Source organism: Takifugu rubripes, chromosome 1, assembly GCF_901000725.2.
Source record: "Takifugu rubripes chromosome 1, fTakRub1.2, whole genome shotgun sequence".
In the NCBI taxonomy this organism is placed as follows: Eukaryota; Metazoa; Chordata; class Actinopteri; order Tetraodontiformes; family Tetraodontidae; genus Takifugu; species Takifugu rubripes.
In genome coordinates this window covers 7,512,328-7,539,240 of record NC_042285.1, presented here as the reverse complement: position 1 = coordinate 7,539,240, position 26,913 = coordinate 7,512,328, and the positions used below count along the sequence as shown (strand labels likewise).

The 26,913-nt window shown below is 40.6% G+C and overlaps 1 protein-coding gene across 7 annotated transcripts in view; it reads right to left on the bottom strand.

Moving 5' to 3' along the window:
- The window catches only part of LOC101072745 (protein shisa-6-like), a 79,314-nt gene extending 53,326 nt beyond the window's left edge, over positions 1 to 25,988 (bottom strand). For all 7 annotated transcript variants that reach the window (XM_029834834.1, XM_029834837.1, XM_029834847.1 and 4 more), the window contains exons 1-4: positions 25,911 to 25,988; positions 24,758 to 25,633; positions 23,041 to 23,201; positions 15,991 to 16,092 (exon numbers count right to left, since the gene is read on the bottom strand). In XM_029834834.1, the coding sequence (XP_029690694.1) occupies positions 15,991 to 16,092; positions 23,041 to 23,201; positions 24,758 to 25,281 (787 nt within the window). In that variant the 5' untranslated portion in view covers positions 25,282 to 25,633; positions 25,911 to 25,988. The remainder of the gene's footprint in view (positions 1 to 15,990; positions 16,093 to 23,040; positions 23,202 to 24,757; positions 25,634 to 25,910) is intronic.
- Positions 25,989 to 26,913: the final 925 nt, after the last annotated feature.

Below are 26,913 nucleotides of genomic sequence, written 5' to 3'. Positions count from 1 at the left end.
AGCCCCATACAGGGCTTTGCGATGAAATGGTGACTCATCTAGGGGTGGACCCTGTTGTCACCCGTTGTGTGACCTCCCCATGATCCTGAAAGGGATAAAGCAGTTAAGAAGATGAGAGGAGACAACTACAGCTGTGTTTAACTACAGCATGGTAGCACGTTCCCACCCTATGGCAAAACATCATATTTCATATGGCATGCAACCTAGTCAAAGGGCGAGAGTGAGTCAGGGTGACAGATCGAAGGTCTGTGGAGATAATGCTTTTTTTTTTTTTGATTTCATAGTCTCAAAGTATAGAGTGATTAGTGGGTCTGCAGTTGACACCTGTGCGATGCTTTTTTCTCTTAGGAGGGTCCGGCTGACTCTGCTACAACAGTAATCTTTGATTGCTTAGCTCAATGAATTGCCCTCAAAAATGATGGATTGTGTGCATTACTAATCAACCAGTCTGTCAGGGAAGGGAAGTTGTGAAGGAAAGATAGAAACTATGTTATTTATGTAAGAAACCTGAGTGCTATCACTCACCGTCTGTCTCCAGGACTGTCATTGTTTTTCCTGTCAAAAGTATTTTGGGAGGAATATGTTTGTGATGACCTTGACTTGACATGGCAATGCATCTCCACGGTGGAACAGTGAGAGAGTGTTAGCTCTAACCCCATAAAATGAGGTATCTCCACTGCTGCAAGCCTGTTTGGGGGCTCTGAGGTTGCTATTTCCACCATGAACTCAAATCTACAGAGAACGTAATTGAGCATGGTTAAATAATTATTCACACCCTTATTTTCTTTACATTATCATTGCTTAAGCGACCCATGTTAAAGCACTAAAAACAAATTCCTGCCATTAGAATTATGAAAATCCATCCATTTTTTTATTGTTACTTCCACATAGTTACAATAAGGTTGCCTTGAGTATGAGTCTGAATTTCAACTTTGTCAAAACTATGAAGTTGGGCTGTATTCTCACATATATGTTGTCACATAGATACCTGGATGTGAGATGTCTTTATATGCCTTTACTATTTTACTATGCAGATGTGTGACCTGTGAGACTGAAAATATTTATTTATAAATGTAATTTTCTTAGATGAAAATGTCAGTACCACAGCGAGTGCTTTAAAATTAGCATCTGATGGCAGCCAATGGCATTGGATGGGATCATTAGCTAGCCAAGCTGCTAACCCAAGAACTTCGATCAATTGATCAACAGCAGCTATTACTTTCTGTTTGTGCATTCAATGTACTCACCAGGAGATTCAATCTTTAGCTTTGTTTAATTAAAGCAAGAATCTGCTTGGTAATAGCAGCTATCAAATCACCAACGCAAATTTTTATGACAATGAACCTACAGCAATGTAGACATCATTGGGAGGAACCTTTATTGCCTTTAACTAAATTTTGCATTGTGGCAGCTTCATGACTGAATCCCATCTGATTTAATTTAATATCTTCATGCCTCCCCCCATTGCTGCGACTGCCAGATAAACAGCTATTGTCTTTGGAAATGTGGGGACAGGGCCAATAAAAAATCTGCTGGGATTTGGGACAAGGCCGGCACCACTTCTGTCCCTATAAATAAGGCTGGGTGGCACCAACCGTACACAGTTCTAAAAATAATTGTCAATACTCATTTTAAACTACGACAACACAATAGTAATACTCTCCTAGATCCTATGTGGGTTTTGAGCAGAGCTTCCAGGATAATGAAAAAAACCAAATGCCAATTAACAAAAAATGATAATTGCTAATTAATGTAAGAGATTATTAATAATGTAAAAGTCATTTTCTGCATCGCCCCAAATTATCATTTCCCCACCTTCACCTTCTGGACTTTGCCCTCTGGTGTATAAAATGAAATCTACTGCCATTTGAGTTACTTTGCTCGTCTCAAGCTGAAGGCAGGTGTGGATTTTATTCTCTCCACCCCAAGATGGACTACAAATGAGTGCTGAACTGGTTAGGCTGAAGCTTATTCAATATTGATGACAGTAGTCAGGCTGGCACAGACAAAGCTATGAGTGGATGGATCAAGGGGTCAGAGACAGAATAGAGAAGGGAGCACAACTGAACTGGAGGCTGATCTACTTTGGGTACTTTAATATAGACAGCAGTTACACACCACAGGCTAAAACATGAAGCCATGGTGGACTGTAGAGCAGCAGAACAGAAACTTCGCTTGTCAATGGGGACACCAATCAGTTGTTTTAGATAGCTACCTTGCCTGTAATGTGCTGCATTATTGTCATATTACTGACCTCTATGTATGGCTAACTCACAGTCACCTGGTTATCACAACTAAAAGTCGGAGAAAACATGTTTTAGGCAGCAGATGGTTGTCACTTGGATGCAAGAGTCAAGTTTTTTGGTGCAGAAGAAAACACTAACTGGACATTGTTCATTCTTTTTTTCTTCCACGTTTTGAGATCGAGTTTTTAAAATTTAGCTGATTTTCATGAGCTGAACTAATTTAAATGTTTTGAACCTACTGACATTTGATTTTGGCGAGAGTAACTGTCAAAACCTCTGATACTCAGATTGGATTTTGACCAAAGAGACAACTGTGATGTGTTTGTGAAAGTGCAGAAGGGCTGGAAATGTATACTGCGTATATCTATTTGCTCCATTTGGTGGGATTACTTACATTTATTTTCAATACTACACAATTTAAGGTATTTGGAAAGATTGTTATTTTTTGCAACTTTCCCTGTATTTGTCAGTATTCACCCCATTATTATTATTTCCATGCCTGCTGAGTCTGTCAGCATCATATTCCAATAATATGTAAAGGACAAAATTCACAGCATGCAGTCAAAAAGAACAGCACTCTGTAAATTGCCAGTGATTAAAATGCAAAATACAGACAGTAAGTCACAGAGGGTATAAACAACAAAACAGCTGGTAACCTGCCTGTTTGACCGATTGACATTTTTTAGAACCATCCTACAGGGACAGTGTGCCAATTAAATTTTCATACCTGCATCATCAGTAGCAAGTAGTCACCCACCCCAACCAAAGAAATGAGTATGTGAGTTGCCAGTGGAGAAAAGCAAACTTTTGGTTTTATAAGACAACCTTTTATAAGACAACAAATGCTGCTGTCTATGCTATATTGACTGTGACATTTCTGATCTAGATCTTCTAGCTTCTAAATCTTGAATCTACTTCTGTCAGCACTCTCGAGGGATTTTTTTATGCAAAAAAACCCCAGTGCATCCTTTCAAAAGGAATGAAATATTGTGAGCTTCCAATATTCTGAATACTTTTTTATACCAGCATATGGATATTTCAAATCTGCCAGATGTGCCTGAGGGGGATTGTCCCTTGAGCTAGTGCTTCCTTTTTCTTTTGCTCATCCTTGGGGATCTGTGTCCTTCTTCAATAATGCTCTTGTCATCCTTGCCATGTTAGCTGCAAGTACTCAAGTGTCTCAGCAGAGCCCCCCATCTCCCTGTAGCTTTGTACTAAATATGCAGTAATTAAGACACGGACATCCTTCAGCCATTTGGAAAGAGGATTGAAAAGCACATATCCGTCAGATTTGGCACCCTGACAGACTATTTAAAAGTGCTTCAAAGCCACATTGTTTACTGTGTGTAATAGTACACAATAGCACTTTACTAATATAATAAAGGTAGCAGTGTTGTTGGGTAATAAAAAACTATATTTGTCTTTCTCTGCATCAAAACACCTCATTCAGGCTACAGATACATGTTATCATTAATAATTAATTAATTAATTAATTAATTAATTAATTAGTTAACAATATATTTGTCCTAAATCACAAGCACATCCATTTTCTACCACAAACATGTAAACTCCATGCAGACCAACTCCAGGGATTCAAACCTGGAAGCTTCTTGTTGATGCTGTTAAAATCCTTTCAATTATAATATGGTTTGCCACTCTCTCTCCTTATCAATTAGATCAGAGACTAGTTGGTTATCTTGAATAACCACAGCCTCAATGTGCAATAATTCAAACAGTCCAGTGCCATGTGAAATGTTCATAGATACCACAATTGTGGCAAGGCAGGATCAATTTTCCAGAGAGGATATAATTTCAGTAAATTATCATGTATGTATACCTGTATGAATGTATGCAGTATGTATGAGTAGAGAGATTATGTACAGCTGGAGAAATGGCACTGATGATGGATGTAAATCTGGCTGTGTTTCAGCCAGCAGCCTTATCGGGCCTCCTATCAACATGTTGAGACTCCCTTGTGTCTTGTTATGTTCTTGGGTTGGAGACTGATGCCAGGTTTGACAAGGTACTGAACCTTGTCACTTATGTTTGCACTATGTGCTGTGAAATTCTAAGCCTTGGAAAAGCTGCCTGGCTCAGTCATACTGACTTTGCTTGTCTTTGTTAGTTTGCAGCAATTAAAATGCACAATGAAAACTTTGTTCTGACCAGTTTAACAAATTAGACTAACTCTCCTAATTGACTAATAGCAACAAGCAGACTTTGGCTATTAATAGATTATCATCTGAATGACAAATTAGTGAATTGTTCAGTAAACTATTAAGGACTGAATATTGATAATGATTAACCCAGCCGGCCATCAGCAGGAGGGTCCCCCTGCATGAGCCTGGTCCTGCTCAAGGTTTTTTCCTGTTAAAGGGGAGTTTTTCCTTGCCACTGTTACTTGTCTGGGGTTAGGCCCCTGGGATTCTGGAAAGCGCTTTGAAACAATTGTGATTGTATAAGATGCTATATAAATAAAGATTGATTTGATTTGATTTGATTAACTGATTAGCACATCAGACAATTTATCCGCCATGGCTGCTGTACAGGCAGAGTCCTGTACAGTCAGCAAAGTTAGTTTTTGCCATAAATATTTATGTACACGGATGTACAAGATGCATGGCTGAACATGGATCAGCGCAGCAACACAGCAACACAGCAAATTGCAAGTTTTTATGTTTGCCCAATTTCTGCTTTGCTGGTCTGGTGTTCGACCAGCTGTTCCAATCCCAGGTTGCCAGATATAAATTATTTCTCAGGTACAAATATAAAAACCCAAAGTAATCTTTTTTTTTAAAAGGCACACTGCTGTGTTAACATTAAATTCTTGTTATAAATGTAAACACTGAAATGATGACATTTAAAAAATGTGACAAAACAAATCAACACCAAACTGAAAATGCACAGTCTAATTTGTCTTTTTAAAATTTTCATCTGCTGGAAATATATTCTGTGATGGATCTCTGGATACATTTTAATTTGATCCGTCCTGTTCATCATGGTCTGCACAATGTGGTTGGTAGTTGTAGCTGTGGGCTCTAAATAGCAAGTGTGCATTCAAATTCTGTACAGAAAACAAATTCTTGCCTCCTTTTATACAACAAAAGACAATCTATTTGTTTTCACACACAATGGCCTCTGCATAATGAGGTGGCTAGATGCACAAAAATATAACCAAGCTATCTGCCTTCCCCAGGCTCTTCCTCTTTGCTATGAATAATAGATTACAGATGAGAGCGGGAATTTTCCTTGCAGAAAGGTACGTATGATGCTCCTTGAGGTCTGTGTAGCCCTCTTTCAAAAATACTCAGAGAAATATGCTTAAAATGACCTTAGATTGTCTTTTTTTATATATATAATATCTGCTTCATCACTCGGAGCTGCTCTGTGAAGGACATTGGCTGTTCATATAACAATGTCATGTTTTTATATACGGAGTGGACCAGCTGCTGAGGGTATTCAGTCAACTAATTTTTGCTTAGTATATTGTACTTTCAGTGACAATGGTGATCTTCCATCCGCTCATACTTTAGTTCTAAATGTAAGTATATTTGTGCGGAACATATAGCCTTTTTGATATGACTTATGAGCTCATACTGGTTGGAGAACACTACACTAAAAAAAACAGCAAAAAAAATCAAAATATGTACAAAAAATTTGCCTCAAAGAAAAGCCACCTCTAAACACTACAGCTGGCGTTTAATGTACATAATTTGTGAGATTTAAAAGGCATTGCATCGTTTTACATTTTTGACTGGCTATCAAGAAAAAAAATCACTTTATCACCTTTATATTATATTTATTTGAAAAGTAAACCACTTAACCCTCATATTATGTTGGGGAAAAAAATTACATCGAGTCATGTTCTTTGACTTCTCTTCTGCCTTCAACACCATCCAGCCAAGACTGCTGAGGGCTAAGTTGGAGAACATGCAGATGGATGCTCCCCTTGTCTCTTGGATTGAGGACTACCTGACAAGTCGACCACAGTTTGTGAGACTGCAGAGCTGTGTGTCTGACCCCCTGATGAGCAACACTGGGGCTCCTCAAGGAACTGTGCTGTCCCCCTGAGTCATGTCACCTCCAGAAGTACTCGGATGACACAGTCATAGTCGGATGTGTGGAGAATGGATAAGAGGAGGAATGCAGGGACCTTGTGGAGAGTTAGGTGGAGCAGGGAGGACTACCTGCAGCTCAACATGACCAAGACAAAGGAGATGGTGGTGGATTTCAGTAAAAGCAAGTCCCCAGCCTCCCCGGTCTGCATTACTGGGAAAGATGTGGAAATAGTCCCATTTTACAAGTTCCTGGGTGTTCAGCTGGACAATAAATTGGAGTGGTCCACAAACACTGATGCTGTCTACAAGAAGACCATGAGCAGAATCTATTTCCTCAGGAGACTCAGGTCCTTCAGTGTTTGCACCACATGTTCTATCAGTCTGTCATGGCTAGCATCATCTTCTTTGGTGTAGTGTGCTGGGGAGCAGGCATTAAAGCTAAGGATGCCAACAGACTCAACAAACTCATTAAAAAGGCAGGGTCTGGCTGTAATCTTGCAAACTTGGACGAGGTGGTGAGGGACGGGATGGTTGGACAATGGTAGACAATCCCTCCCACCCCCTCCATAACAAAGTGGACAAACTGAGAAGCAGCTTCAGCAACAGACTCCTGCAGCCTCACTGCTCTAAGGAACGGTACAGGAAGTCATTCCTGCTGTCCGCCATCGAACTGTATAATTTATCCCTCTCTGTCAGAGCTGAGCTCTCTTGACTGGACTTATGCATCAGCTCAGGTCCAAACCCTTCAATCACAATAGGTGTTTAATGTTTATGTTGTAATTTTATTTCTATATTATTCTATATTTATGTAAATATTCTTATAATTTATTCTTGTCCACATTCTAATCTTATTTGCGTTTTATTTATTCTATTTCTGTACTTTGTAAATACAGTTATATTCCTCCATGTGTAGGCTGCTACTACAATTCAATTTCCCTACGGGGATGAATAAAGTAAATCTTGAATGTTCAACAGTTTCACTGTTCTCCATGATGGTCAGAGTGTTACTGTGTGCCTTCTGCAGATGTAATTCTTGCATTTCATACAAGAGGTACTTGTTTTACTGTCCTCTCTGGAGGGACAGACCTGGCATATTTTCCTTTCTTTTCCCACCTGTGTCCACTGGAGGTTGGTTGGGTGTCCTGAGCTTGACCTTTTCAATCATGGCTGCAGCCACTGGGGATCGAGCTGGCCTGGCTCGTTTGAGTGTCAAGCGTTTTGCTGAGTTCTTCCAGGAAAATCCAAAGTCTGTACAATTTGTTGGAATTCCATTGCTGGTTGATTTCAGTCCACATGACATAGGCATTATAAGCAGACATGTCCAAAATGTGGCGAAAAAAAAAAAAAATCAACAAAGGCCAATGGGCAGTCTTGCGCTGGCAGCTGTATGTTGCTGTTACTTTGTCCAGGATCATTTGTGGCTTCTTGTCTTCTCTAATGCTCAGAGATGCATCTTTGTGCATTTTACTCATTACATTACACACACCCCTATTAACATGTCCGGGTCAAATTGAACTGCAACATCATCAACATATCTAAACACTGCACAGACACACCAACGTATCCAGATTTTGCACACCTGTTCATGACCCTAAATGAGGAAAAGTCACCAAATTTCATGAAAAAAAAAGAAAAAAAGGATAGCCAGCACTTTGGACAACACAAAATCTGAAACAGGTCAAACTGACCCTTAACATAATATGAGTTACAATGCTTTCATTTTTCTGGTCAATCACAATGACTCAAAGTGGCTATCCAGTTACTCATTATTATGTACTTTTAGGATTTTTTAAAATGAGATTAATTACAAAAAACCCATTATTGCATCACCTGCCATTATGAATATGGTTTGAATTGTTCTTTTAAGCAGATTGACTGCTCAGATCTGTACCCATATCTCTTTGTAAACGAGGATGTTTCATCTGCTGACATGTTGGTGAGGGACATGGAGTGGTCCACACATATTCAGGGGAATATTTTAAATACTATAGCATTCGAATTGGTTAGGAAGAGATTATTTTTCTTCAGTGAAATTTTAGAGGATAGAAATCTTGTATTCTCCTCTTTCAACAACACAAGAACTTTATATAATCACTCAGTTTGGCTCTGAAGGACTTCTCTTGCGGACAATAACCAATAGTATTATAATATTTCAAAAGAGTTTTAATCCACAGATGGCATGATGCTGTCATCCACCTAACTGACATCCTAGAATACTAAAATACTAAAAATGATGGCTCTCTTCATGCCCCCCTCACCCCCTTCAAACAGAGTTAGGAGGGCCCCTCAATAAAATAAGGAAGATTACAAAAAGTATCAGAATTAATCTACATTCAGAAGATATTAGTGATTTGATTTTATATGATGGGCAAAAGTGTTTGACAAGTTAATAGACCAGTTGGATTAAATACTGTTTTTTATATTAATATATATATATATATATATATATATATATATATATATATATATATATATATTCACTGTCTACATTATCTTTATTTTCCTGTCAGTGTTGCATGAAAATATAATTTAATATTAAAAATTTATATTTGGATTCCATGAGTCAGTATTTTACATATTATGTTATGCTGTTAAGTATATATTGCTTGTGCTTATACTTAGAATTATGTATTATTTTTTGGAAATGTTATAAACATTTGTTAAGCATTAAGAAAAACTAGAATTCTGTCATCACATGCAAGTTAAAAAGCTGTGGAAAGCAAGCAGCTTTTAGTTTACATTTATTGAAGCAATTTTCTGACCATTAGTGATGAAATGAACAGGGTTTGTGACCACTGTACTTTCAGAAGATAGATAACAGATTTTGCTGTGTCTCACAGATGAACTCCACAAAAAAAAGTTAAATTCTATTCTATAAATTTAATAACTTTGAGGTTTGGGGTGAAAGGCAGAAAATATTAGGAGAACCAAAATCAATTTTTAAAAACAGAACACAAGTTTACAAGAAATTAGAAATGTTTTAAAGTTTAATTAATGCAACTGTAGGTGGGACCTCAGAGCAAAATGCAAAAATCATCAATGAGTCATGAGTGAAAAGTGTGAAGTGACTGCTTTGTTTGGTGATGCTATCCTGTTTGCGCTAGTTGAACATTACACCTAATAGAAAATGCTGCATGTTGACATGCAGATTAAAATAATAATGGGATTTTTTTTTAATGGGAAAGTAGTTAATATAGCTAAAAACCTAGGTAAGTTTTGGACATTGAAGCTGTTAGCCCGTAACTGTGATACCAAATGACAGTGTACAGTTTCTTTACTACTTGAGTGTCTTCAAATTGTACTGTTGCACAAATTGCTGCAGAAGAAATGCCTGATTTTGAGTCCCTAATGTGCCAACATTGCACCATAAACAGAAGTCCTGTGACAACATCTACAACTAATTCTGCAAGTCCAGCACCATATTCAACTCATTCACATACTCATACCAGACACAAATTACTGAATGAAAAAAGCTAATGATTGCCTGCCTGAAATCTAAATTTACTTCCTCAGACAAGCTGAAATAAAAGTTCTGTTTAGCAAGTTAAAGAAGTAAAATTCTCAAGTCAAGGATGAAGCCTTTGTCTGAAGTAATCACCACTGTTTATGCTTCTGGTGTGTCTCATATCAAATAGAGTGACATGGAAAATATTAAAATGTATGCATTCAACCAAATGCATTGTAAACCACATTTATACTACACTGTCACATTAGCATGCTGGCTGTCAAGCCAGTCTGGGTAGAGAAAAATTCAATCAATCAAGGTGATACAGGAAGAAGAGTAGCAACAGAGAGAGCAGTGATTTACAACACTGGGACTCGCACTGAGTGAACAATAAAGTCTGTCAAAGTTTTGTGACAAAAAGGAAATTCAAAAATGATCTTTATAAGCCTGAACTACATACAGACTTTGCCTGAATTTGACCTTTGCCAGCTCACCTTGAGATAAAAGTATAGTGATTTACATTTCTGCACATTGATGTTTCCATACCAAAACTCCAGCAGCATGATAAATGGAGGCAAAAATTACTACAAATCAAGAAATAACTCTTCACATATGATCACAAAACATACTATGATAAAATATCAGGCAAATTCTGCTGCCCAAAACAACTACAAAAGTATCCAATCCAAACAAATGCATGTGCTGTGACAATGTTGATAATGGATGGTTTGAATAAATTTTTAAAAAATGACATTATACAGTGCTGAAAAACTGAATTGCTAGTCTCAGTTTGATAGCAACCTTAATCTTCTTTCCTCCATACTTTGGACAAAAGGACAGCAAAGAGCAGGAGCAGAGGGATGTCTGAGGCTGAATATTTATGTGGACCGATGGCTGAGAGGATAGGAGTGAGCTGAGCAGCTGTGTGCAAAACACAGTTTAGCGTGGAACAAACAAAATGACCCTGCCTGGTTGCGCTGTAAAATCCTCTCAAAAGACATAATGACTGGCTTCACTGCCTATGACTACATTCAAGAGAGTCCAAGAAATATTGCAACTATAATGTAAAAACACCCAAACTGACCTGAACAGTCTTTGAAAACAGACTTTCAGTCAAGGAAATAATGAAACAAAAGAACATCTCATTGTTATTATGAGATCTCTTTTGCGCATATCAAGATCTTATAACCATGGGCCTTATTCCATGGTTCATCTGTGAGAAATTGGAACAGACCATGGAAGCATGTCAGCTCAATAAAGCCTAAATTCATCCACTCACTCCATGGAGCAATTAAGAGTCTCCAGTTGCCTAAAATGCACCCATTGGACTGTGATATGAAACAGAAATACCTGCAGAAACCCCATATATTTGAGGAATTTTGTTTGAAATAAAATGTTGTCTGAGTTCTCTGACTTCTTATCTGACTTGGTACTTGGTGCAGATAAAGTCATTATTGGTGACTTTAACATCCATGTAGATGTTATAAATTACAGCTTTAGAAATGGTTTCATTTCATTACTTGAGATAGTTGGTTTTTTCTTCAACAGATAAATCAACCAACTCATAGCTTCAACCACACCCTTGATCTAGTTCTGATTTACAGTATGGAGGTAGAACATGTGTTAGTGTTCCCTCAGAACCCACTCCTGTCAGATCATTCTTTGATCATGTTTACATTTATGATTAAGGATTCTTCTATGTTCAGAACACAGTCTTACTATTGCAAATGTCTTTCAGATAATGCTGTAGCTAAGTTTAAGGAAGCGATCCCGATGCTAATCCCAGGACCACCATGTGCTTCTCCAGGGATCAATCATGTTAGCCTTGCCAAGGTCTCCAAGGTAGTTTTCTATGTCAATGACCTGGATGATTGAGAATCTACACAGACAGCTTGCCAAGGTCGACTCTGTTGCTAAAGGTGCACCAACCTCACTGAGAATCACGCTTTATTCTGTTTCCCCCCCTGAAAAAGAAAATAGTAAATCAGAGGAGGTGTGCCCCCTGGTATAATTCACACATTAGGACCCTCAAGCAGAAAGTGCCAACACTACAATAGAAGTGGTATTCTTGTAAAATAGATACCTACCATTTAGCCTGGACAAACTGTCTTGCAGCTTACAAAAAGGTAAGGTTAAAACTATTTTACTTCTTTAATTGAAGACAACCAGAATAACCCCAGATTTCCTTTTAACACTGGCCAAATTAACCAAGAATCACAGCATTTTAGATCCACGTATCTTTTCTTTACTTAGTGGTGAAGACTTCCTGAGCCTCTTCATTGATAAAGCTCTAGCTATCAGAGAAAAACCAGGCCATCCCAAACACTGGACCATCACCAGATGTGCTGACTGTGGGAATATACAGGGTCTCCAACGAGCCCTTAAACTCCTTCACCCCTATATAATTCTCTGAGGCATCTTCGCTAATTCAGAAATCCAAGTCCACCACCTGTCTTTTAGATCCAATCCCAACACACCTGTTGAAGGATGTCTTACCAATGATAGGCAGTTCTATCCTGGACCAGATCAATTGTTCTTTAGTGACAGGTTATGTACCCCGGTTCTACAAGGTGGCAGTGATTAAACCGTTGCTTAAAAAACCATGACTAGATCCCGATGTGTTTGGAAATTATAGGCCTATATCTATCCTTCCTGTTATCTCTAAAATTCTTAAGGTGGTGGTGACTCAGTTACTGGAGTACCTGCAGAGAAACAGTCTGTTTGAGATGTTTCAGTCAGGCTTTAGAGCTCACCGCAACACAGAAACAGCACTTATTAAAGTTACTAATGATCTTCTTATAGCTTCAGATCATAGACTGGTTTCTATGCTGGTTCTGTTGGACCTCAGTGCAGCTTTGATACAGTTCACAGCATCCTGTTGAGATTGGAACATATGATTGGGATTAAAGGGACAGCACTAGATTGGTTTAGATCGTATTTATCTGATAGATACCAGTTTGCTCATGGTGTTCCCTCTTCAAACAGTAGGGTTAGCCATGGAGTTCCACAAGGTTCTGTACTTGGACCAATCCTTTTCACCTTGTACATGCCCAGTTTATCCAAAATGCCTCAGCTAGAGTTCTGACAGGCATGAAAAAAGAGATCACATAACTCTACTGGAGTCCCATTCAATTTAGAATAATTTTTAAAATTCTTCTTCTGACCTATAAGATCCTCAGAGGCCTAGCTCCATCCTACCTGGAAGAGCTAGTGACACCTTCATCTCAAATGACCGCTCCACTCTCAGAATGCTGGTTTACTTGTGGCCCCCAGAGTCTCTAAGGGTAGAACGGGGGGCCAAGCATTTAGCCTCCAGCCCCCCCTGCTGTGGAACCAGCTCCATGTCCAGGTATGGGAGGCTGACTCCATCTCTACTTTTAGGATTAGACTTAAAACCTAGCTCTTTGAAAAAGCGTATTATCATTGATTCTGTAGTTCCAGTTATTATCCTAGACAGACAAATTCTCATACGTAGAGGTTCATCTAATTATCAGGTTAACATCTTAGTTATGCTGCTATAGGCTGAGGCTGCCAGGGTCCAGAATCATGATCACCTGAAAGACCTCTATCACCCTGTTGGGTCATGACTGCCTCTCCTCTCCTCTCCGAGTAAATTATTGATGATTTTATTTTTTGTATAGTTTCTCTGCCAAACCCCCCTCCCCCCATATCCATCTACAGGTTTAGCCGCCTTTATAGCTGTATGCTGGCCTGCCGACCTCCGACCCTGCTGACCCACTCTACTCTTAATCCAGCAGCTTGTATTATTAATGTATTTCTATGATCTCTGCCTATTCTATCCTCTACCTGTCCGCCCCCCTTCTCCTCTCTCTCTACCCAGCCGACCATCAGCAGGAGGGTCCCCCGACATGAGCCCGGTCCTGCTCAAGGTTTCTTCCTGTTAAAGGGAAGTTTTTCCTTGCCACTGTTGATTGTTGGGGGTCAGGCCTTGGGATTCTGTAAAGCGCCTAGAAACAATTTTATTGTAACAGATGCTATATAAATAAAGGTTGATTTGATCTTTAGAAAAATCTTACATCTAAGACTTAGAAGCTGCAAAATGTTCAAAAAACCTTTGAATGTATAAGTCTTCACCAGTTTCAGATGGTGAGAGTAGTATAGTATAATCATTCACAACAAGAAACCCCTAATAAAGTGCAGAAGTCAGAGTTGAGTGGGCATGACATTCAGCAAGGACAAAAGTTGACAATATCCAGACAAAAAAACGTCAGTTTACAAGTCTATCGAGGGTTTTATTGCTCAGCTCATAATGCCACCATATGCGGTTTGATAGTATGGCTTGGCACACATCAAATAATGACAAATTAGCGGGTTGCTAAGGGCAGGTCAGATTTTTATTTTGTTTGCATTGTCTCAGTTTATTGCAAACCACTTGAATTTGTTGAAATGTGAAATGAGGACACAAACTGAAAGTCTGAACTCTGGGGCAAACAATTGTTGTGCTTTTGAAAGGTGTTTTAGTCAAACTAGAACAGGGGTTGAAGTGTTATAGCACACAATTGAGCTAAGGGGAATGTCAGCATCAGGTACATTAGAAAAAACAACTCTCAAGCTGCAAGCTCCAGAGGTTGGATTGGAGATTTTCCATCCCAGCAATTGAGGCAATTCCCTTTTGGAGTTCACCACTAGGTTGTTTTGTACCCTGCTACACAGATGTTATACATCCAGCTGCTGTGACCTTACATGTCCTTCCCAAGGGCTGCATTGCAACACACAGTGGTACAGCTCACCCTTTAATTAACAAGTAAGCAGTCTTCCAAAAGGATTTACGAGACAACTCTTTTTACTTTATTGACATGTTTTTAACTGCTGGTGAATCTGAATCCTCCATTTAAAAGCCCTCGAAAAGAATGTTTTTTTTTTTTTTGGAAAGCAGTGGTGGAATGCTATTTTACATGTTATTTTGTCTGATAAAGGGTTTAAAGGGTATAATTTTTAATAATGATTTTACATTTTTGATGGAAGAGGAGTAGTGTTACACTGTCCCACTTTTATGAGTAACCATACACAAATTTCTAGTTGGCTTTTTGCCTTTTTTTGAGATGAGTTGCATGTATACATTTAAATGGCTCTTGAACAAAGACATAGATGTGAGATCTTTAAATTCTTCAGTTTCTTCTGTACTATGAGGTGACTGTTCTCTGGTCAATCACTAACAATAACACCAAACTATGGTCACACGTCACGGCTGCATTTAATTGATTTTCAGACTCATTCCTCAGTAATACCTGCCTTTGTGCATGAGTCAGAATTTCATGCATACAAGTGTCAAAAGAAAGAATACTAGAACCAAGACTTACTGAACACGTTTCCCATAATCCCGTTTTTATTTGTACCAAATTCTACAGTCAGCAGATGTTTTGAAGATCCTAATCTGACACTGTCCCTTTTTTCAGCAGCAGCAGAGGTATCAAAAGCTACTAGCAAACATGGTGCTGGCTGTGTTGATTCATAACACTCACTCAATCCTTGTGCTATTGTTCTGGCAAAGCTGAGACAGAGAAGTAGCAGGAATGTAGTTATGTTGCAGCTCATACAGACAGGAATATATTTAATTGCATTACAATTATATACATAAATGGCTCCTCATTAGAGGTAAAAGTAGAAAGACCCCTGCAAGTTCCTCACAAGCAAGGTTAGTACTAATGCTAACTTGTATTTCTGAACTTGACAGCAGGTTCTGAGCTATCTGTGATAAGGTAGAAGATCAGGAAATCTGAGGGGACGAATAGAGGAAGAGCTATACTGAAGCTACTATTAAGCTTCCAGACAGGCATTTCAAATCAGCATCACGCAAAAGAGCTTGCCCCAAACATGCACAACATCTACCAGACAAGCTCTGCAAGGTCGTCATTGCTAGAGGGAAATGGAATAAATCACCAGAGCCTGGACAATATAGTTGAATACGTAATCTGTATTACCCAGTAGGAATACTTTACCCTCAACTGACTAATGGCTGCATATGTGCACCTATGTGTGTGTGTGGACCTTTTTCACTCTGATTTTCGATCAACATGATTGTGCAAGTTCGCTTCAGAAACAAGTATTGGTGTGTATTGTTCAAGGAGGAAGCTTAACATGAGAACATTCTGTCTATCAAATGTGTTACAAGCTAATTTGAATTTAGCTTTCAGTTCACTGTTCATTTGTGGGGAGAAGATAAGGAATAATTTTATTCTACTCTATACAGAGAGAGGGAATAGGAAAAGAGTGGTTTTACCTTTCGGAAGACCTCGTCCCAGTGTCACAAAGCCAGAGGAGATGAAGTTATGATGATTGGCACCTCCACTACTCCTGATATTCTCCTTTCCATAGTGAAGACCTGTTCAAGAACATATGCATACACACACACAATGTCAGTTAAAAAAGGAAAAAAAATTGGAGCAACGGAGACTTGTTAAATTTCAAATAAATCCACTATCCAGTTATTTTACACATTAATTTACTAATCATTTGTATGGTCTTAGAAGTAAAGGTTTTATTTTAGAGAAGTAAAGACTCTGTCTTTTAAGGAGATTGTTTTTTGGCTCCGTTCTTATTAACTTTGTCCTCATGATATTTCTTGTGCCAATGTGTCACATAACCACAGTACTTAACCACAATACTCCCATTATACTTAAAATTCAGTCACTTTTGCATGAACATAAAGACCTATTCTGTTACGGTTTAGTTCGAACAGGACCCAAATGCAGACAGGAAACAGCCAACTCAGTCTCAAAAAAGTTTATTTTAAATGAAAGAAGCCTCAAAAGCTGCGAGGAGAAAAAACCCACTTAGCACGGGGAAAAGATCCTGCCCAATTCTTCACGAAAGTAGGGAGGCGTGGTGACCCTGAGTGAAGCATAAAACTGACGGAACACCACAGTGGTGAACAGGAACCCCGGTCGATTAACAGCAGATGTTGCTGTCACCAATGCCAGCTGTGAGAAAGAGGCTCCACCACGCCCCCCCCTGGAGGCAGAACAGAGGACAAGGACACGGAAAACACACCAAAGAAACCAAAACAAACACCCAGGACCCTGTCAGTACCTTCCCCTCAATGGTCACCTCCTGGCACCCTACCGGGCTTGCCAGGATGGTCCCTGTAAAAATAATGCAGGAGACTGTTATGCAAGATGTAATGCCTGGGAATCCATGTCCGCTCCTCCCGACTGTACTCTGCCCAGTCCACCAGGAATTGTAAGCCACGTCCATGCCAGCGGACGTCCAGGATATGCTGAACTGTGTAGGCTGGGCTACCATCAATAACACGAGGGAGAGGCAGGGGTTCGGACAGAGGAACCAGATCTGATCCAGTGACTGGCTTAACCCGAGAAATATGACAGAGGTTGGCCCGGACAGAGGGCATGGCCACTTCATACTCCTGTAATTCAAAAAATAGTGGTTGGTATCCCAGGGAAGCCATGAAGGGCAACAATCCATTGGCAGCAGAGACCAGCGAGTTATGGGCATACTCCACCCAGGGTAGAAACAAACTCCAGGAAGCAGGATTTCAGCAACCCCACACCTGAGGGCACTCTCCAAACTCTGGTCCTCTCTGCTTGACCATTGGACTGCGGATGATATCCAGATGAGAGGCTCACCAAGGCTCCCAGAGCAGTGCAGAAAGCTCTCCAGACTTGGGATGTAAATTGGGGTCATCGGTCTGACACAATATCTGTAGGGAAACCATGGAGACAAAAAACAAGTTGGACCAGAAGATCCCTAGTCTCTGCTGCGGAAGGGAGTTTTTTGAGAGGAATGAAGTGGACACCCTTGGAAAAACTATCCACCACGAGGAGGATGGCATTATTCCTATCTGATGGGGGATGACCAGTGACAAAGTCCACAGCGATGTGTGACCAGGGGCACCGAGAGGTGTCTATTGGATTGAGGCGGCCAGCCAGAGGTTGGTGGAAGGACTTTCCACGGGCACAAACTTGACAGGCTGTTATGAAAGCCTTGGCATCTCGAGCCATGGAAGGCCACCAGAAGCACTGCCTAAGGAAGTGCAGAGTCCGTGAGAGACCAGGGTGGCAGGGAAATCTGGAAGATTGACCAGGATGTCCAGAACTCTGAACAAAGAGTCGGTTAGGTGGGCCGCTCCCAGGTTCTGGAGTCAATTGCTTTGCCTCTAGGACCCTCTGTCCACCTGCCATGAAGCAGCAACAACAATGCAGGATAGAGACAGGATGGGGCCTAGCTCTGAACTGGAGGGATCTAGGGAAAACTGGCGAGACAAGGCTTCTGGCTTGACATTATGGGAACCTGGGTGTTAAGTGAGGGAGAATTTAAAAACGGTCAAGGAAAAGCACCCATCGTGCTTGCCGGAAGTTCAACCTCTGTGTTTCAAACGTATGGCAGGTTTTTATGGTCGGTCCACACTACAAACGGGTGGGAAGAACCCTCCAGCCATTGTCTCCACTCCTGCAAGGCAAGCATGACTGCAAGCAGCTCTCTGTTCCCAACATCGTAATTTACCTCAGCCGGCGTCAGTCGTCGACTGTAGAAGGCACAAGAATGGAGCTTCTGATCAGCTGGGTCCTGTTGGGAGAGAACAGCGCTGACACCAATGTCCGAAGCATCCCCCTTCAGCTGGGGTCTGGGTGAGACAGAATCGGCGCGGAGGAAAACAGGGTTTTTAAGTGACTGAAAGCTGCCTCATCTTCATGGGACCACTGAAAAAACCTTAGTGAGGAAGTTAGCTTGGTGAGGGGAGCAACATCTTTACTATAATTGTGATTGAAGTGCCGACAGAAATTTGCAAACCCCAAGAACCGCTAGAGCCATTTGTGGGAAGCTGGGGTGGGCCAATCCGCCACTGCACTCACCTTGGCAGGATCAGGTGAAAGTTATCCCTGCCCAACAATGAATCTCAGGAAGGCAATGGAAGTGCTGTGGAAGTCATATTCCTCTGCCTTAATGAAAAGCTTGTTCTCTAAGAGGCGCTGGAGAACTAGGCAGACATTCTCTACATGTTCCTCCTTCATTTCAGAAAAAATGAGGATGTCATCAAGATAAACGAAGAGGAACTCATTTAGCATGTCGCGAAGGACATCATTAACCAGAGACTGGGACACGGCTGGGGCATTGGTAAGACCAAAAGGCATGACCAGATACTCAAAGTGGCCCAAGGGTGTGTTAAACGCTGTCTTCCATTCTTCACCTTGACGTATCTAAACCAGATGGTAAGCATTGCGAAGGTCAAGCTGAGAAAAGACCCGAGCCTTGTGGAGAGGACCAATTCGCCACATCGATGAGGGGTAACAGGTACTTGTTCTTGGAAGTGATGTCATTCAGAGCTTGATAATCAATAGAGGGTCGAAAGGAGCCATCTTTCTACTAAACAAAAAAGAACCCCGCTCCCACAGGGAAGCAGAAAGGGCGGATTAGGCCAGTTGCCAAGAACTCACTGATGTACCTTTCCATAGCTTCCTGCTCTGGCTATGAGATGTTGTATAGCCAACTCGAAGGCAGAGAAGCTCCTGGGAGGAGGTCGATGCCACAGTCATAAGGGCGATGAGGTGGCAGAGAGAGAGCATGCTGCTCACTAAAGACTGCTCCCAAGTTGTGATATTCTGCAGTTACAAGTCACAGTCTATAATTATGACATTTTAAAAATTATTTGAAATTTTGAAAAATGCACTGGAAAATAAAATTATAGATAACAAAGTATAGACTTTTAATATAACATCTGTGTGGTCTTTGGATTGACTCGACTCTCACTGTAAATAATAATAGAATTCAAACATGGTTTGTGTGAGGAAAATATATAAAGGAAAAAAGATCATAAACATGTCACAGTAGTCACTCGTGTCAAAGGTCCATCTGACAAACATAAGAAAACTAGTGATCATGTCAAACACCAAGTGACTCATTGATCTAATCAATCACTGAAGTCCAAAAGTCAAAGTTTTGAGAAATAAATCTGGATGTTAACAATTCATTTAGATCTTGAATGTTTTAGGTCAGGTGGGCCTACAATGTGGCAGTGAAAAGACATAATTTCCTTAAAAAGCAGTAGCTAACATTTTTCAGGGGCAGGTATGAAAACACAAAACTAAGATGAATTGATCAAGTGCAGCTCATCGATTATGTTCTTACAAATGATAAAATAGAAAGAACTTGTCTTTTTTCCATGATCACCATTAAATTAAACATGGAGCCGTATCTTCAGGCACAGCTAAAGGGCAGTTGTCGAAAAAAGCAACGAAAAATAAATGTGGATTAAATACCCACATATCAGTGCACTCTTAACTCATTCCTGTCTCCCTGCAATTCCAGTTGCTGCAGACACACAGCTGTTCCCATCATAACAGCAGCTGCAAGTCAAGCATTGTAAACATTTGTTACATTTGTGATTTGTAGGTGGCTCCACCACTCACTCTGGTAATCCTTAAATAATCCAGAATGATTCTACATATTCTTCCTCTTTTCTTGACATCTGTACAACAAAAGTACCTATAAAGGTGGAAAAATGTGGAAAAATTAAAAATATTAAATGATGATATGGCCATGGTAAGCTCACACGTTGCTTAAACTTCATCACGGGCAAAGAAAATCCTCTTGCTGTGATTATGTTTTAGCCAGCAGTGCAGATGGGGACATTCAGCTTTGTCCGTCCTCATGTTTTTTTTTTAATTAAAACATTACATTAGTTTTAAAAATGTTCGTTATGACCTTAATGATACTGTCTCCAAACCAGAAAGTGAGAAAGAAAAGCTTAAAATGTTTAAGTATAACAAAATTTAGTGTGTGTTTTTGGTTTTATTTCATGAATTCACTGCAAGAAATTGCATTGGGCACATTGTTGTGGATAAAAAGGACATCCTTTTTATTCACTGTCATGTCATGTGATGACATCATCTTTAATCCCAAATAGAGTCATTATCATGCCCAAACTAGAAATATTTGGGTATCCGTGCAAGATATATTTCCACCTTCTTAACAACAAATAAAAGATTTATTGACATATGACTCATCTGTTCATTGAGCAATTGTTATGACTGGTTTTGATTTTGATAATGCTTGGAGAAGAGGAACAATAGAAATAACTGAAGGTCATGTCAAGGCTGGGTAAATGGCTACATGCTGTATATTAATTATTAATTGTACGACATCTGATTATCTACAGCAGCTGAGATTAAAGCTTCATTATGTAAATCTTAAACTATTACCCTGTCTATTTTCAACCTTTCCAAGAGGAACGATTAATCATGAATTATCATTAATCTGAAGTCAGTTACCCTGTTTGATTGACCTTTTTAGTAGTAGAGGTATTGTATAGAATTTCTGTCAAGTAATCTGAGGCTGAATGGAGATGTAGAATTCTATTCTTTGGTGTGTAAAGAGAAAGCTAAGCAATACTCACAAAGAAAAAAAGGCAAAATATAGTCTGTAGTAAATAAATCAGATTTATCAGGAAGGGAGATGTCAACCAGGAGCCAAATTCATTACTCACAGACATGTTTATTGTTTACTTTGACCAAAGGCAAAGTCCCACAAGGCATTTTTGTCTTCGTCTGTTTTTGCTGCAGTGGGCGCTTTGTGTTTGCGCCTGAACCAAAAAAAAGATAATCTGATGACCTCAAACCCCCTTTGCTTTTTTAAAAAAAAAGTAAAATAAACATAACAAGGACACCGGGGCACAATCACTATGTTCATGTTCATTTTTACCCTCCTGGAGAAAAAGTCCAACTTACCTTTTTTTTACACAGAAGTCTTGAAAGATGTTAGAAAGCACTACAAATCAATCCTTAAATGCTAGTTGTTATATTTGTTGTAAGTGTACTTGATGAAGTGGGAAAGATACTCCACAAACTCTGGGTAGAACAGACATTGGTAGTTTAAATGTGACACAAATTTAAATGACTGCATGCAAGACACTGAACACAGTACAACTGTTTGAAAGTAGTACCTGCAACAAAAGTATTTGGTAACTTTTGTTATAACTTGGTGTACTATGCATGAAATGTATGAAAAGGAGACAGGGCAAGTAGCCTATTTTGTCATCATTTCAAGAAATGTAATTACTTGAGGTGACTGCAGCTGAAGAGCCATGGTTCACTGTGCTGTTAATGCCTGTTTAAGTACAGATGAATATGAGTGTACTCTTCATCCCTTTTCAGTGGCGCCTCAAAGTATTTCATAACACAGGTTGGAACTCCCAAATTGTATGTGCACATTAGCCATGCTTTCCGCCTGAGCTTTCAGCACCTTTCATGTCCAGCCCCATTAGGACTACTATGGTCTGTGATTGGAGGGAGTGTGTGTATGTGCGTGCGCGCGCACGTGTGTGTTTTTAGCTGGGGCAGACTGAGCTATATCACTCTGAATCAAAGATTTTATGTAAGCAGGAAAAAACCCAGACCACTTAAGCTGATGATGTGAGGCCGACCTTTACAGATTAGAAATGAAATACAAGCAAAGCACGTACAGCTTTTGCCTCAGCTGTGTCTGCCGTGTGGCAAGCCAAGTGACCATTAAACGCCTTTTTCTGTAGCAGCTGATTGGCAGGGAGTTTAAGTAAATGACCACACCTTTTGGTCACTGCGAACCCAGAACTACAGGAAATAGTTGACTGATGGCAAATTGGTGAGAAGAGGCCACATTTAGGCAGGCCCAAGACAGTATAATTTTTTATCTACAAGGAATCAATATTTTTTACTTTCGTGGAGCTCAAATCCCACACACAACAAATACATGCAGAGGGGTATTTGCCTTGTATTTTCAGAGGAAGGGACTTCTGTCATGTTTCAGATTCCAAATGATCCTATAAAGAGAACCTAGTAAAAATACATCTAATCCAAATGATGATGGTAGATACATTTTTAATGCAAAGAAAACAGAAGTAACTTAAGCTTACTTGTGCATCAGTCATTAAAGTAATCAGCATTGTCGTTTCTTCTTGGTATAACAACAACAACAATAAGAAGAATAAGAATAAGAATGATAAGATAATAAGAATAATATTTTCTACAGTGTAAATCCTTTGTATTTTTTCATTATTTTCCATCTGTGCCTTTTCCAATGCCAATCTGATAACACAGTCTTTCCAGTGTTCAGCCATAATCACTGATTTATTTTCCCTGTCTGTTTCCTGGAGCGGAGGTCTTAAATCATGCCAAAGAGCGACTGAGAGGTCATCACTTCTCACCTGTCAGGCACTGCAGAACCACTTTACCATACCAACCAATTATTATTTCTGCTAGTAGTTTTTTGTTCTTTGCTCATACAAACTGAGGCAGGAACAGTGGCAAGCAAACGGAGAGTTTGATGAAAGAGCTCTTACCATGGTTGGATTTGGAGGTGTGCACAGGGGTGTAGTGGTTCTTTGATGAAGTTCTGGCAGGTGTGTTGTCTTTTGGTGAGCCATTCATCGCTGCAAAGTTCTCGCAGTCATACTGCGATATGGGGATAGGGCCTTGTTGCCTCAGGATGTCTGCAAGCGCCCTGGGAAACCACAGAATTACACTGAGTCGTTTTGCTTCGTTAGCTCTGTGCAGTGGGATTGAATGTTAAAATTGTGATAGATCTTTGTTTCAGCTCTGTTCCAAATGATTCATTATTGTTGGGACGGTATTGTGATTTTATGGGTGACTCAGTTCTGGTCATTATAATCATTGTTTTGGGCACATGACTAATTGGGCTGAGTATGTTTTTTAGAACCCACCAGGTGCATATGGAAGGATGAAGCCCTTGAGTGGGATGGGAAGGAGAAAGCAGCAATTACAATGAAAAAAGTTCAAAAGGTATGTGTTTCCTTTTCCTGGCACTGCTTTTAAAAGACAGGAACAGATTACTGTTGCAGTATTGCCTCATCTCAAGGCTTTTGCATGACAAAAACATTAAGGACATCAAGCTTTTAAAATTTGGCCCCACTCCTCATCTACCCTCTATCCCCGCTATTTATTGTGCACGGGCGCATACATGTCAAACGACCTGTTGATACTGCTCCAATGTTAACACTATCCATTATTTACCATCTTAACATTGCTCAAGTATCCTGAGGAAATAATGTGTGTCAGCAATGTTCACAAATAGACCACAATGTGTCATAACACTGCTATGGTGAAGCCTCTGGAGGAGGCTGAAACCAGTTGAGTTGGTGAAATGGAGTCAGTGGCAGATCTTAACATAGCTAACCTTTTGGGTGCCTTATGGGCACTATATAGAAATAAAAGATGACATTTTTATTTTTACTTTTTAATTTATACAGGATGAGCTAACAAACATGAAAGTAAATATGCTTGAATATAAATATTATGAATATAAATATCTTTCCCACAAATAAACTCTACACATCAGACTTCCACCACCTCAATTGGCTATCCTGTAAATACTGTACATTTCTGTTCAGATTCAGGATCTGATAGGATCTAATCTGAACGTACTCTATAGAACAATCTGTAAATTATATAAAACAGATTATCAACCTGATTTCTATGCTAGAGCTTCTGAGGTTATAGGAAAGCACCCTGACCCCCACCTGTGTATTCTGTGTATATATTAATCTTCTTTCTTAGGAAAACACTTTCTTAGGAAATAGCAATCAAAGTGGCACAAAGCTTACAAACATGAATTGTGACATAAATCATGATAAAGGTGGAAAAAAAATATGGGATCCCTTTTCTCAGATCAAGAAAGAATACCAAAGTAGGTAAGACAATTAAGATTAAACAACTTTTGATATTATGATCCTAAGAAGAATAAATATCTACCCTTTACAAATTGACAGGAGCTATGTTTGGATCATATTAAACACATTGTGATCTCCCTTTAACAGTATTAATGTGAAAATTTGTTGACCGATCTGCTTTATTTGAGAAACCTGGGTCCAAGAACTGGTCTCTCTGAGCATTTACTATCATTTAGCATTTATTATTTGTTTCCAAGTCTTTCTTGGTTTTACAGCCAAAGAAAAAGTCAAACTTGTCTATAAATCTTGGTCTCATAATATATGCCATGCCTGTTAGTGTGTGAATCGGGGTCTTTAAAGGCTTGCTTACCTGTGAATATTCATTTCCTGGGGTGGCTCCGTGGCTTTGTCATACGCGACTTTGGCTGAGACTCCCAACACGATGATAAAGGCAATGATCCCACAGGCGATATAGACCGCCGTGTTAGTCTGGTCCATGCTCGGGTCGTAGGTATCACCGGTCGGAATAGGCGATGGGGCGGCTGTCACCACCCAGACCGGGGTCTGATAGTTCTTACACGCTTTCTGTTCCAGCCGGTCCTTCTTGTACTCGCAGCAGAAGCGCAAGTAGCACGTACCGCAGCAGTACCGGTGGTCCGTATTGTTACACTCGAACATTTTATCGTACTGGCCGCTCACGTCGTAGTAGCCCAGGCAAACATCATGGTTGCTGGGGGAGGGCGGCAGCGGGGTCTTGTGCGGGACGACAGTCGGGACTATGGTGGGTTTGAGATCCTTTCTTCCCCCCTGTTTGGACTTTTTGCCGCTCATAGCAGCACCCATGACGCACAGAATGTCCAGATAGATCAGTAGCAGGAGGTACTTTGTCTCCATGGCAGCGCGGAACTATTCGAGTCGTATCTTCACTGCACTTAAACTATAGTGAAACACGCGGGGGGTTAGTCTTGTCTTAGTTTCGCCACTAAGTATCTCCCTGCCCGCTCCGGTGTCACCGTCATGCTAAATTCGACTCTGCTAAGGGCATTCATCGGCTGTTATTACGCAATGGACGCTCTATAAAAGCCCAAAGCGACCCATCAGCAGCAGCAGGAAGGCAGCATATCCTCATCGGTGGGCGAGAGACGGCTGGCCGGGCGGTGCGGGCTCCTCCGCCTAGCAGTGTCGCTGTCCGTCGTGCTGATTCTAGGAGCGGTTCTGCTTGTTCTCTGTTTCAGCCAAAGTTCACCTGGATAAACCCATTAATAGCTCGTTAGGTATTAACATCACGTCACAATGGCGTCATTAATCTAAGAGGCAGGCGTCCATTCCACTTGACAGATTTTAGACGTAAAAAAAACCATTCGATTTCCATCTCATTTCTATTCAGCTCACAAACACAGTCATGTATTCCTGCTGTATTATTTCATTGCAATTCTGTCTATTCACCCTCTTTTTGAGTCAACAGGGACATTTCCTTTTCCTTCATATATTTATGTAATGTGAGTTGAATGTAGCTGGCCTACCTCAGTCAGGATAACCGTTGGGGAGTTGCTCTGCCTGGGTCTCTGAAAGTCACGAGTCTCTCTCTCTCTCTCTCTCTCTCTCTCTCTCTCTCTCTCTCTCTCTCTCTCTCTCTCTCTCTCTCTCTCTCTCCTCTCTCATCTCTCTCTCTCTCTCTCTCTCTCTCTCTCTCTCTCCTCTCTCTCTCTCTCTCTCTCTCTCTCTCTCCTCTCTCCTCTCTCTCTCTCTCTCTCTCCTCTCTCCTCTCTCTCCCTCCTCTCTCTCATCTCTCTCTCTCTCTCTCTCTCTCTCTCTCTCTCTCTCTGAGCGTGAGGGTGGTGAGTGCGTCGGCTCCGTGAGTGAGAGACAGATTTCCACGTTTTTTCAAAACTTTCCCTATATTCTAATTTTTATTGTCACACCGGGTGGTGTTTATTCACTTTGGGGGAGCACTTCTCTGCAGTTTCGAGCGTTGATTCACTGTTTTTGGTCAAATTGTTTGGTGGCCACGGCCGCCGTGCCCGTCATGGCAGCGGCGCCGGGAGCCTTCGCGTTTGAAAAACTCACCCGCAGACACGGCGTCAAACTCTCTCCACCGACCGGTGTGTCCGTGGAGGAGTGCGCGCTGGCTGTGGGGGACATTGTGGGGCACGGAAATGTGAAGTCCGCGTCCAGAATGAGTAAAATGGTGGTGGTGTTTGTGGACAACACGGACAAAGCCGATCAGCTGGTGACGACGGGGGTGGTAATTAATGGTGAACTGACGCCGGTGCTTCCCCTGTCGAACCCGGTAAAGAAGGTGGTGGTGTCCAACGTCCCTCCGTTTTTTAAGAATGACATGTTGTTGCGGGAGCTCAGCAGGCACGGGCGCATAGTGTCCCCGATGAGGCTAATTCCTCTCGGGACCAAGTCCCCGCTGCTGAGGCATGTCGTGTCGTTTAGACGGCAAGTATCCATGGTCCTGAGCAATAATGTGGAGGAGCTCCGGCTGAGTCTTCGTTTCAGGGTGGATGATTACGATTATAC